Source organism: Nanorana parkeri, unplaced genomic scaffold (assembly GCF_000935625.1).
Source record: "Nanorana parkeri isolate BGI_ZX_2015 unplaced genomic scaffold, ASM93562v1 scaffold1335, whole genome shotgun sequence".
Classification (NCBI taxonomy): domain Eukaryota; kingdom Metazoa; phylum Chordata; class Amphibia; order Anura; family Dicroglossidae; genus Nanorana; species Nanorana parkeri.
Genome location: NW_017307603.1, coordinates 38,778 through 52,891, shown reverse-complemented (window position 1 = coordinate 52,891; position 14,114 = coordinate 38,778). Strand labels below are relative to the sequence as shown.

At 40.5% G+C, this 14,114-nt stretch overlaps 1 protein-coding gene across 1 annotated transcript in view; it reads left to right on the top strand.

Moving 5' to 3' along the window:
* Positions 1-9,797, top strand: part of RUBCNL (RUN and cysteine rich domain containing beclin 1 interacting protein like) — a 29,419-nt gene extending 19,622 nt beyond the window's left edge. Inside the window, exons 11-14 of the mRNA XM_018569433.1 lie at positions 1,293-1,354; positions 3,028-3,181; positions 8,043-8,133; positions 9,658-9,797. Of these exons, the coding sequence (XP_018424935.1) occupies positions 1,293-1,354; positions 3,028-3,181; positions 8,043-8,133; positions 9,658-9,797 (447 nt within the window). The remainder of the gene's footprint in view (positions 1-1,292; positions 1,355-3,027; positions 3,182-8,042; positions 8,134-9,657) is intronic.
* The last annotated feature ends 4,317 nt before the right edge of the window (positions 9,798-14,114 follow it).

Genomic DNA, 14,114 nt, shown 5'->3' with positions numbered 1-14,114 from the left:
TCTGTGACTCTATACTTGATCCATGTAAGTAACTCTGACTTGTTTCACTGTTATCCCCAGCAGGAAACCCTTCCTTAGAAATGCCATGCATCCATGGCTGGATTACATGTATATCGACCCAAAGTGGCTGCAAATAGGCTGCATGAGACCCAAAGCACTGAAATACAACAAAGGATAGAAAAAAGTGAAAACAATATTTTATTTTTAATAAAATGTTTGATATACAGTGCTTAGATCTACCTTTTTTAATGTTCTCAGTAATCACAAATGAAAGAATTATTTGGCAAAGCAGAAGCATTACATGCAAATGGAACTCCTATAATCTGCATATAGAAGAGAGCTGAGAACAGATGGGTGAGAAATCTGCTAAGGGTCCACTACTGTGTAACACAAGCACACTGCATGTCTTTTTCTCCCACCCAGCATTGCATTTCTAGGAGTGTAGGAATTGTCCTAAATAAAAGTACATCGTTCATTGTGGCCCCTGGTTCCTGAGTTTTTCAAGATGAATGTTGTATTCAGTATTGCAGCTTTACCAAAGATCTTCACTGTGTGCCCTGAGAGGAACCGCAGAGTCCATCACATCATGTGCTGTCCTCGGTCAGCATGTTAACAGGCTTTCCATGGAAGTATTTAAAATCCAAGATGGATGGATAGCACTGTACAGGACTGGAAAGATTTCTGAAGGCAAGCAGTGCAGCACAGAGAAGTCCACAATGGGTAGAGCTGCACTACAGATAGGATAAACCTATATTGTACCACATGAACAGTAAGGTACAGCAGCAAATCACACACTCCGAGATCCTATTTACTCCAGATATTACTTATTGTCTCTAAGCTTCCTGCTGAAGCATGAAGAAACTATCACTATCTGGTTTATTATTTTATTTTTTTGGATAGTTACATACAGTTTTTTAAAATAATTTTTCATGACTTGTATAAAATCTTTGTGTAAAATGTGTGATCATTTTTTACAGGGTTCTTGGTTTGGGGGTTTTCCCTGTGTGTTGTGAATAGCAATTGCTCAGATTACCTAGGCTATTCACAGAATAGCAGTAAAATAATTCAGCAGCAGTAGTGAAAGACAGACTCAAGTGTACCAATTTCTGGCTACCAGTATATAAGAAACTCCTATCATCTTTTAAAGTCCTCCAGATAAAGAAAATATATACATAATATGTTCCTTTTAAAAAAAAAAACTAAAAAAAAACTTGGAATGTCATCATTACTGATGTTGGTATTTGCTGGTAAAGCTACTTTGTTAACGTATGAACATTGTTTTTCTTTTTCAGGAAGTTCAAGAGCAGTTAATTCACATCAAGAAATTGGTGGCAACGTGTCGTTTTGCAGATGGGTAAGGATAATAATGAGATATCAATCCTATTCTGGAGGCAAGGAAGATGGCAATAGAACAATGTGGAATATCTCATAGTAACTAAACATCAGTTGTCCCCAAATGGGTGAAAAAAGAGAGTTGTGTGAAATGTAGCTATCGTTTTTGTTTTTGAGGTGCACCGGAATTAACTTTTCAAAACCGAAATTTTTTTTAAATGTCAAGCCCGAAACCAAATTTATTTTTTTTCCTAACCTTTTTCAACGTTTTTTGTTTTTTTTTTCAAATATTTTTTTTTTTTATTAAATATTTTAATTTTTTTACTTTACTGTTGGGGGCTTCGGGGAAATATTGGGGGTCTAAACAGACCTCCTGATATTTCCCTTTTAAAATGGAAAGAGATCGAGGGCTCTGTGTTCTCAATCTCTTTTTCTGCAGCCCCTGTTTATAAATTAACAGAAATCCTCTATACTGAGTGTTCCTGTTAATTCATAACTTGTGGAGATAGTATGTTTACCATGTCCACAATCAAGAATGAACAGGAAGTGATGTAGATCACTTCACATTCATTCATAGCATGTTTATTATGTCCTCCAATTATTTACAAACACTCAGCGATTGCTGAGTGCTTGTACCCGCTCTCCATCCTGACTCGCTGTCACAGGAGGCTGAGCGAGTGGTACGGGGAGGAGAGCTCAATCTCTTCTGACAGCTGATTCCTCCCCCGCACCACCGGCACGGCCTCCTCTAACAGCTGTCTCCTCCCCTACACTGCAGCTCTCCTAATCTGTCACAGGAGGATGAGCGGGGTGGGAGGAGGAGAGATGCCGCCCGCTCACACCGCTCTCCTCTCCCACACCCCTCAGCCTCCTGTGACAGTTTCTCTCCTCCCTGATGGATGCTGTGCTGTCAGAGGGGACTTAGAGCAGTGTCCAGCGGGGAGGAGAGAAACAAGGCATGCACCGCAATTTCAACCAAAAAATGGCAATATTCAGCCGATATGTTTCGGCGGCCAAAATTTGGGTGCATCCCTAGTTTTTGTTTGTGTTTTTATACTCTTTTCAATGTGTTTATTGTAACTTCCATTCCTTTAACAACTCATACCAGTTAGTATAATTGCCATTCCTCTAGGTCAGTGGGGACAACAACATGCACAGATTTTGCTTTTTCATTTTTTTTTCTTCTGTGGAACGACTTCCTACAGCCAGTCATGGACCACTTCCTAATATATCCCAACTTCTGTTTTCACATTCCGTTGGCAGCTTATGTCGTGAAGCAATGTTGTTTATAAAAGTCAATTCTTGCTTCCTTTTTTTGTATTTTTTTTAATGTAAACTAAGCTTTGGCAGAATAAGAATAGCTTTCTTGTCATTGTTGATTTTGATATTTACAGACAGTGGTTAATGAAGCTGCCTTGCAGCATGGTTTGCAGGATTAATGTCTAGGGCAGTGTCCATGTGGAAGTGGTCTATACTCCCACTTTTCCCTATAGCACAGGGTTGGTTCACTGACATCTGACTATATTTGCTCTGTGGTATGTGGTTGGAAGTCAGGAGTTAGGACTGTAATCTCATTCATGGGCTGGGAGATGATAGAGGCTTAGTATTCTCTGAATAATGCTATTAAATATATTGACGTTTGTATTATTGCTGTAAGATTTTTTACAAAATGTATTTTTGAATTCTCCAAAACAGGGTTATAAAGGCCTTTGAAGAGGTGCCCCCTCACCTGACAAAAGAGCTACATCTCTTCACATTAAGTGACCTCTACAAAGTTAAGCAAAAATCCCTCTTGTTGCCACTTCGGGAACTGCTAGCCACTGCTGTGGCTCATGTGGACAAATGTGAGGTAAATGGATATTCGATATCTCTGAATCAGACAGTGTCTTATGATTCCCATAGTGGTATGCATGGTAAATACCCGAGACAGTTATGCCCTCATTGTCATTCAAAGAGAGAGAGAGGGAAGGAGTCACTCCTGTTCATTCACTGTATGTGTAAACCTGAGCAGTGTTTTATCACGAAGAGGAAATCAGAAACTGGAACTTCTGTAAAAATTGGGTGCCACTACTTGATGTAAAAAGGAATATCATATATTTATGTAGGGTAGGGTGCATATTCATACAGGGTCATACTGTCGCCTGAAGGAGGACTAGACACTGGCAAACAAAACTAGGCTAGCTCCCTGCTACAAGCATGCCTCAGATTTATGCTGTTTTTGGAGAATTTACATCTTTTCTTCAGCACTGCTGTGTGAAAAAATAGCCTTTTTGGCTAGTACCTTATTTTCTTGCTGCTGGAGCTTTGCCTCTTTAATTTCAGCTTGATGGTTTTCCGCTGGATTGGATGTTGAAGGATTACCCTGGAAGTGACCTTAAGGCACTGGGCTCCATGTAGGGTGCTTTCCAGAAAAAGTTCAAGGAACTGCAGAATGCTTTCAAAGTCCAGGGTTGTTGGCCTTGCCCCGTCTCTGAAGACACGAGGCACTGAGAACTACCTTATTTACTTAGATCGCTGGGCACCAATATTCCCTGTTCCTGCCGAGTTAATTCTGTGGGATTAAGCGCTGACATCATCCGCTGGGAGCAGTCACATGCTCTCTTTCCCACCATACACTGTCGACGATGTATCTTCTGCTGCTGTTGCTTGCAAAGAGCTACATGGAACTTTGATCTGTTCATCTCTAGCTGCTTAATCTAGACATAAGATTTAATCTGACCATTTTTGTTACCAACTTGCAAATTATGGGTTTAAAGCATAGGAATTAAATTGAACCATTAGGGATGGGCACCACACCCCCAATTAGAATTGTATACAAGAAAAGAAAACATAGACTGCTGATCCTGGATAACACAGACGATGGGATTTTCTGCAATAGTCCTGTTTATCCCCGGTTACCTCCCACCTGTTCACCTGTTTGGTGATTGCGAGACAGCATGTGGGGCCAAAGATCCAGCCATCTTTGTGAACATGAAAATACCTCCAACCTCCCTGAGGAAGCACATACAGCTGCGAAACGCGTCGGAGATGGGGCCCACAGTGGATCATACAACTATTACAGAAATCAGGACTCAAGGAGTCCATGTTATACTAATGAATTATATATATATATATATACACATGTATGGGCACCAAAAGGAGGTAGTTTGATTTCAATGTAACATTGTATCATGTCAATGACATTTTAATTGTAACCAAGTCTTTATGTATGTATTAAATATACGTTTATACAAAACCATGTATGTTTGATGGACGTCTTGTATGGTTTGGACACTTTTAAAGCCCCGCTTTTCTTTTCTTGTATACAATTGCAAATTATGGGGAAAAAGAGGGTGGCACATGATCAGTACTACTCTCCCATTCTCTCCACACAATTTACAGTTTGTCAGACAGTGCCAATATCTGCAGCATGGAATCCTATTTTCCTCTGATCTTAGTCTGTTCCATCCTCTGAGTCCTGTGACTTTGACCTAAATCACCCAGTTATTTGCCGACTCAGATCGCAGGAGCCCCAAGTGCATTCCTGCGCCCTCCCCTGCAGAGTCTAATTTTTGAGTCTGATTTGGCCGCCATCTTAGCGGCTTTCAAATCATTGACTGCAGATAATCTGTCTGATTTGAGACACTCCATTCCTTGACTAATGTGCTTACTCCTGAGGTGTTAGTCCTTTTGTATTAATCCCAAATAAAGGATACTGTTTTTTGGCTCTTTTTGATGCAGTGCATCCTACTGTGATAAAGAAGGATCAGCCTGTTGCTTCTACCAGTACTGTTTTAAGTCTTGGGTCTTTTAAAACTCCCAAGGCCACAAAGACCTTCCCTTTGCACCCACTTTTCCAACCCTTCACAGAAAGAGACGGCTCCAAACATTAGGAGCAACAAAATTGAGAACCAAAATGATTTCTTTACAGAGATTGAAAGCACCCCAAGAGGTGGTTTGCTCCCCTCAAATGCTTATTCACCTTGCATCCATTTTTGGTAAGGATTTTGTGTCGAAATGTTGAGGTAGAAGTGGTCTATTTCCTTTGTGGATCCAGCAGTATCCTGCCTTATGCCTACCTTTTTGCATCATATTGCAGTAGAGAATGGACGCAACAGATAAGTCCTTCTCAAGATCTTTGTTTTTTGCTAGTGTCCTTTTCAGCCTCTTTTGACTGTGACCTTACTTTGTAGGACCATGTCTGGCTGGTTAAGATGGGCCGTGAGTGACAGTCGCGGCTCTCTGCAGGGATAGATCGAGAAGTGAGCGAGCGCCAGTATGTGTTCCCGATCTACTGAGTCGACCTGTGACAGTTTCAATGTCACAGGTTGGCTCTGATTATGAGGCTGAGTGAAAATCGCTTGCTTCATAATTCTCCTTTTAAGTGATCTACCCACTGCTGTGCTTGATCCCTCACTTATATAGAATTCATGGATCAAATGGCTGTAGCACTGAATTTCAGGAAGCTATCCATCTCATGGCCATGCATTTGTGTGGGGCACTTTGGTTAAAGTGCTAGACTCCAGAACCCTTGTTTGATCCACATGATCTTCGGGGGAAAGCGTCTATTAAGAATAGCTCTTGACAACATTATCGAGGATGGCACTGGTGATTAAAAGTGGCAAGAGGAAAAAGGATGATGTTGCCCTTGCCTATTTGTCATGGGAAAGGTGAGTCAATTGTCGAACATTTTTTTTATTTTTCTCTTCAGCATTCAGTTCTCTGGGCACAGCAGAGTGTGAGGCAATTGTTGCACATCACATCTTGCTGCACTAAAAAAAAATAGGGCACGCGCTACTTTTGTTTTTCCAGCGTACCCCACCGCGTTCCTATCGTAATGCAGTGGTGTGAATGGTGCCAATCCGTGACAAGGCAAATTGCCTTATCTTGCGTTGGGGCTGCGCTGGAAGCAATGGCTCTTGATAACCCTCGAGTGAATGTTTTGTTATTTAGAGTTCTCGAACTGTCCTGTTGCACAAAGTCCTCTTTATTATGTCTAGTTCCTCATCCCTCACAAAATCCTGTTTTACATGAAGTAGTGGTGTACCTGGTGATTTTACGAAGATCAACTTACAATAACAGAAACATTTGCAGAAAACATTTCTTCTAGTTACACTTGTGTAGATGCAAAGCATTGCCTAGTTTTCAGTCGGAGGCAGTTTGAATCTCTTTCCAGGTCGCATTTCTCTGAAAAACACGTTTGTGGCATGCTGGAAGATTTGTAGGGTCAATGCTACTTTTTTAAATTTGAGTCTGAATACTTAACACATCAGTTAAACCACAATTTTTCTGTGTTTGTAATAATTTGCTCAAATATATAAGATAACAGTCTATAGTGTATGTTGGGTACATTCAAGTCAACCCCTAACCAAAACGATGGAAATGTTGCGGCAGTCGTACATTGGTAATATTCAATGGGCTGATGTCTGAAACATGGAAGCAGAAGGGACTAAGGCCATTGCCTGGAGCTTTCAGCCTCTGTTTTATAGGAAAATTAACTGTATTAGGAAAACAGTAGATACACTCTTGGCTTATTAGCTATACATTTCTGTTGGTTCTCCTGCTAGCTAGAACCCGTGTAGATTCCTCCTGTTACTGTGTGGACAATATGTCCATGCTGATTGCAGTGTGTTTCAGTTCTCCAAGTCTTTAAGCTTTTGTCAGCACCAACGCTGATCTTCTCTGTTGCACAGTCCACAGAAGAGGTGCCAGCAAAATCATAATGAGGGGAATTTATCAAAACTAGAGCAGACAAAATCTGGAGCAGCTGTGCATGGCAACCGATAAGTCTCTCCAAACCTTAACTGAAGAGAGAAGCTGATTGGTTGCCATGCAGAGCTGTTCCAGATTTTGTCTGCTCCAGTTTTGATAAGCCCCCCTCAATGTGTCTTTGTAAGCAGGGATTACTGAGTACAATCACCCATTAATACAAGTACAATAACTGATTTCTGCAAAGAGGAAATTATATTTTATGGCAGTTTTTTGTTATATTGTATTAAGAACTATCGTTGAATTGTAATGGTAAATGACACGCACAGTGCACTCTTTAACTAAATAACTGTTGCTGTAATTACTGTGCTAAAGGTTGTACATTTTAGCATGGGTTCATTCTGTATACATGTTTAGTTGCATTGCTGGGGTTTGCAGTACAAACTACAATGTCCCTGTCTTTGGAGACTGTTAGGAAGCATGAAGTCTTGAGAGGTACTCCTTTTAGTTCCAGTACATTTTTACCTGGCGTGTTTCACATTATGCTTACAGCACCACCTGCTGGTAGATGTTAGTATTGCAACCACTAGTTTATAAGGCTTTGAGCAGTGTTATGTCTCAAAAGGTGAACATAGTTCTTCAGGGCTTTTTTTCCCCCCCTCATTAAGCTGGAATCCATTATGAGAGTGACACCAACATTTGACTTTAATAGCCAGAGCTGTTAGGCCGGACTTGGAATTCTGGTGTACATAACTTGCAGTAAAATCCCTTGGATATCTTCAACTTCCATCAACAACTGTTAACTGAAATACCAGTTTTTGGTTGAAGCTGAGGAAGTTTTTCATTATAAATCCGTATCTAGGATGATCTGTATTTATCTGCCTGTTTTCCCGTAATTGGTCTGATCTTTGTTATGCTGTGTAACTTAATAACTGTCAGGATTAGACTCCATGGTTAGTTTTCCAGAGGTATTATTCGTGTTTTTTTATTTTAAAATCTGCAACATGTATTTTGTTTTTCAGTTGTGCCAAGCCAAGGGGTTTATATGTGAATTTTGCCACCATGTGGATGTGATCTTTCCATTCCAGACAGAGATCTGTAGAAGATGTGAAGGTGTGTATACTGTACATATATTCAGGCTTCTTGTTTAGAGTGATGTGCTGAATTGATGTCTGTTTCTGGAAGCATTTCTGTATAACACAGCTGGAGAGCTTTAAACCGTTTTTTTCTAGTTTTGGACAGAGTGGGAAGGGCCATTGCCGTTGTCGGGAAAGGGCCATTTACCCCTGTCAGATTTTTATTGCTGTCTCTGTTCACAATGGGTAGATCACCCTTTTTGATTTGTCACTGTAACCATTGTCGCTGAAAGTGAGGGGAAACCTAAAATGTGCGGTTGCCACAAGGAGGCATCTGTTCCATGGATAGTAGTCGAAGGGGAGATTTACTCTAACCTTTTAGTTATATCTCTTGGACAGAATCTGAGGGGATATCTTCCAATAAGGAAGGGGGGGAGGTGTTGGGGATGCAGTAAAAACCTGACCAGGTTCTTGTGTACTTGTTTCTATACATCTGCAAAAAAATTATTTTGGCTGCCGTTGTGCCTCAGTTCTGCCAGACGTATATAGTCTACATTGAAACCCTGGTGTAAAAGAGCTGTCACTGCCACTGCTTTCCCATTGATTGTATTAGGAGCAGCAAGTGGCTATTGCAGGCCCCCGCTTGCCAGTAGTACTCATGCAGAGAATATTTGCAATGTTTATTATGTACTGTTAATAGTTATGTAATAAACATTTGCACATACCAGAAAAGAAGCAAATAGCGGTTTGTTGAATATAGTATATTTAACATGAGGTATGAAAGCTAAATAAGGCCCCTTTCACGCGGCCCGTCTGATCGGGTCCGCCTGAAAACCTGACAGATTAAATTTGTCTATGGGCAGCCACGTGTAAATGGACGGGCGTCTGTTTACATCTGGTTACCCCTGACTCCGGCTGGGTCCGGAAAAACAAACCGATCAGAGATCTGCTTCGCCGGACCTGATCGCGCTGGATTGGGGTAATCTGATGTAAATAGACACATCTCTGTTTACATCCAATTCCCCAAAGACAGACATGGGGTCTGGGACTTACAGTTTTGTCCTCAGAAGATGGAGGAAAAACTGTACGAACACGGGTGTCACAGAAGTGACATCTGCTCCGTACTGCGTGGATCCATGCATGTATCCTCTTCTGATCAGCCCGTGTGAAAGGGGCCTCAGTCTGGATACAAAAAATGTGTAGTTGAAAGACAGATGTGTGGGGAAGAAGCCCTATAGGAAAATGTGACTTTGCCTTACGATCCATAATGAATACAATATGTTTATTTAGAATAATAACCCAAATCGCTAGAACTGTGTATTGTGTTGACATTCTTGGAGTCCCTTAGAAAATACAATACCCTTCAATCTGCCATACTAGGCTGAAGAAACTCTTGTTTAATAGCGGCAGATATGCTTACCCTTAATGACCAATTATATTTTAGTTCTCCAACGCTTTATTGCATTTAGAGTAGATTGGCTGTGAGTGGTTTTTAGTGATTGCTGCTTGTCCCAAATTCTAGCCATTTACATTTGTACCATTTCTTGTCTTTGTAATCTAGTTTGCAAGGCATGCTATCACAAGCAATGCTTCAAGACAGGCGAGTGCCCAAAATGTGCCCGAATAAAGGCGAGGGAAGCCTTGAGAAATGACTCTCCGTTAACATCAAGTAGTGAAATGGACTCCAACACTACGCAGTAACCAGCATGTAGCGATCTTTCCATTTTTTTTATACGAGTGTTAAAATGTACAAAGAATAATTTTTTTATTTATGCAAATATTTCTGAATGTAGCTGTTCTGACTATTTTCACACTGAATGTATATATTTCAAGAAGTATTTTATCAGATTTTAAAGTTGGTAAATTATATATTTTAAAATTTGATGTAAAGTTTTAGGTTTTACTGTGTTACAGGAGTGAATTAAAAACAAAAAAACTAAATTGGCCATAGCAATCGGCAGAATGTCTTGTTTTCAAGCTGGACTATACTTACATGTCAGATTGAAGCTTTGTTCACAGAATTCTGGGATAGATGCTTAAAGTGTAACAGACTAAAATACTTGTCTTTCCTGGGGAAAAAGTTGTTCTTGACCCCATCCAGCCACGGCAACATAAACAAATGTCTAGGCATTTGGTCATGTGACTTCTGCTGGATGAGGGTCATCTAATCTGAATGCTAATCCTTTCCCTCAGTAGCAATTACGTGAAAAAATGCATAGCACTAGAGGAAGCCGAAGCAGTATATTCTCCAGGAAAGGTATTTAGTCTCTTCTATTATTCTGTATTTATCATCTGGGCAAGACTGTTGACATAGCTTTAAGTTAATATCTCAGTAGCGGTCTCTGCATTCTTTTTACAGATCATATCTGACAATTGCAATGTGATTTAAATGCTGCAGCCCACACCTCCATTTCTACAATTGGCCTTTTTTCCCAATTGTAGAAAAAGGTAATGTGACGGCAGACACTGTGCAATGTCACCTGCAAGCAAGGACTGGGGTGTGATTGCTGCAATTCTGGTTGTTCAAGACCATGGCTCCCACTTACTACATTCACATACTGGACATTGCTAGCTACAATTCTGATTGTATGCGACCATGGCACAACGTTACTACATTCACATACAGGACACTGCCAGCTACAGGTCTGGTTGTACAAGGCTATGGCACACAGTTAATGGATTTACATTCAGGACATTGCCAGCCACGGTTCTGGGGTGTACAAAGCCATGGCACAGTTACTTCATTCACATACAGGACATTGCCAGCTGCAGTTGTGGTTGTATGAGACCATGGCACACAGTTACTGCATTTACATACATGACAATGCCAGCTGCAGTTCTGGTTGTATGAGACCATGGCACACAGTTACTGCATTTACATACAGGACAATGCCAGCTGCAGTTCTGATTGTATGAGACCATGGCACACAGATACTGCATTCACATACATTGTTCTTGCAATGTCAAATGTTTAAAGGCTTTTAGCAAATGCTTTACATCTATTGGTGAAATGTGTTTTTTCTTTTTAGCAAGTTTGAAGTGATGTGCAATTAATTGGTTTTCTTTTTTAACACCCATGGTAAACAAAGGGTGGAAAATACTTCTTATTCCAATATAACTTCTTTAAATTGTTATTTTACAGTGTTACATGTTTACATAATTATAATGTGGTTTTTTTTCTTCTGTAATGTATATTGTTTTCATTCTGTTCTAATAATTAATAAAAGGAGACTTGTTTTGGGTTTTTTTCACCAAGTCTATGTGAATGTTTCGATTCTGAGTGAACAAACAGCCATGTTGCCTCGCCCCTCTTCTTTTCCTTGACGCTTTCTGCTTCTCTCTTCTCTGCTGTGGCTTTGTTTTTGTTAGTCCCTCTCCAACTAATAATCTCGAACTGCTCTCTGGTCTTTTGCACCTTCACCCATTCCTGCACTCTCCTTTCCCCCGGATCATCGTTTTTGGTGTCTGAATTTCAGCATTAGTATACAGTATCTTGGTATAGGACTGTTTTGGGTTTCAGATCCTAATCGTTTGACAACTGAAGCGGTTTCCTTTCAGACACCCCAAGGTTGATTTACTAAAGTTAAATAGGCATCACTTTGAAAGGGAATGCTCTCTTGGCTTAGTGAAAGAGGTGAAGCTCTCATGACCTCCATCATCTCATCATGTGCAGGCAAAATACTGTGTTTTTTTTATTATTTGTCTTATATGTGATTGGATAATATTTGCAAATTGAATTTTCATCACATTCACATGTCCTTTGCAAAGTGAACAGCTTATTTGCCTTTAGTAAATCAACCCCTCTGTCTCTGGTTGAACATCATCCGTACAGAGCAATCTAAGACCCCATTCACACTGAGCTACATCCAAAAAAAACATAGCGCAAACATTGGGGCATTTTGACAAGTACTTGTCAAAATGCCCTGTTTTTTCCGCCCTCACCCTGCAGCGCCCTCAGGCGGCCGCCTGACTTGCCTTGCGGTAGCGCCGGGCCTGGTGTTGATTTGGGGAGCCATGTCATCTGCTGGTGTTGGTCCACTGTGCTTAATTAAGTCCAGGGTCAACGGAGCCGTCTACCAGGAGATTTTGGAGCACTTCATGCTTCCTTCCGCAGACGAGCTCTATGGGGATGCTGACTTCATTTTCCAGCAGGACTTGGCACCCGCCCACACTGCCAAAAGCACCAAAACCTGGTTCAATGACCGTGGGATTACTGTGCTTGATTGGCCAGCAAACTCGCCTGACCTGAACCCCATAGAGAATCTATGGGGCATTGCCAAGAGAAAGATGAGAGACATGAGACCGAACAATGCAGAAGAGCTGAAGGCCGCTATTGAAGCATCCTGGTCTTCCATAACACCTCAGCAGTGCCACAGGCTGATAGCTTCCATGCCACGCCGCATTGAGGCAGTAATTGCTGCAAAAGGGGCCCAAACCAAGTACTGAGTACATATGCATGCTTATACTTTCCAGAGGTCCGATATTGTTCTATGTAAAATCCTTGTTTTATTGATTGCATGTAATATTCTAATTTTCTGAGATTGTGGATTTGGGGTTTTCATGAGCTGTAAGCCATAATCATCACAATTATGACAAATCACGGCTTGAATTATCTTGCTTTGCATGTAATGAGTCTATCTCCTATATTAGTTTCACCTTTTAAGTTGCATTAGTGAAATAAATGAACTTTTGCACGATATTCAAATTATTTGAGTTTTACCTGTATAAGAACACATATTGGGCATTGTCTAGTTCACGTCTGTGATTTACACAACACCCCCCCTAGGTTATTGAGGAGAGGGGGAGGGTGTTCTATAGGCATAACTCCAATCCTGTGCTAGGGTGTCAATGCTTAGGGTGCCCATACACCTTACAATTATCTGCAGATTTTCTGTGGTCAGATGGAAAAAGTGCAACAGATTGGCCCAGGTGGAGATTACTCCAGCCACACAGTTTAGCGTAGATGGAGGAATCTGTTGCACCTTTTCCATCTGACCACAGAAAACCTGTAGATAATTGTAAGGTGTATGGCCAGCTTTATCCTCAACAGTTATGGTACAGCATTGTCGCCTTAGGACGGGAAGTGTGTTACTGCAAGGATCACCAGGTGAAAATAAAGGAAAAACAGCATGAAAAAAGTAATGCAGCCACAAAATCTAAGGACTGACGAGCTGCAATATACATTTGTGTACTTGGATTAGTACTTTAACAGACACCTAATACATGGTGTGTGCCCATGGAATCTCTATAACACGGAAACAATTTTTGTAGTAAAGTCTGTGTTCAAAGCCCATTTGCTATCTAGCTATAAAGAAACAAGTTTGGCTATCTTTATACATATTGGTTATATTTATATACACAGGTGTGTGCTCCATGATTTGTTTTTTGAACCTGCTTTATATATTATGGGGGATGATGTTCTGATCCTGCATTACCCAAGCAGTATGCCCAAACAGAAGATCTACATTTGCAGGTTTTTTTCCCCCGTTACTAGTAATGTTTTGTGAGTCATGCATTGTTCTCTCCTTCTGTTTTATATTAATAACAAATACTATACACTTCTGAAAGGTTATTGTGTAGAATGGTGTGCAAAAATATGGCCACCCATGGTCAAATTATTTTCCTTCTTGATTTTCACACTAAAATTAAGCCATACCACCTATGCTGGGGAACAAAATTAAACCTGCAGTATTTCTGATGACCTTGATACATGGTAACTATTTGCTGAATTGAATAGGCTGGAAAAATAAAACAAAATACAACACGTTACAAAGTTTGAGCATCTGTTGTTTATGCTTTAAAATTATGCTACTTCGTAAACTAAACTCAGCAAATGTTATCAAACCCTTTTTTACCCTCCCAAAAGGGAGTTATTTAGATACATACAGAAAAAAAACCTATATTACACAGACAATAAAAGTCCAGAATAATCACCACTCCCTAGCCCCATTTGAACACATATGACAGACTTTCATACCTCAGGTCTTGTCCTTGTTTTATTTTCAACCCTGGACGCTC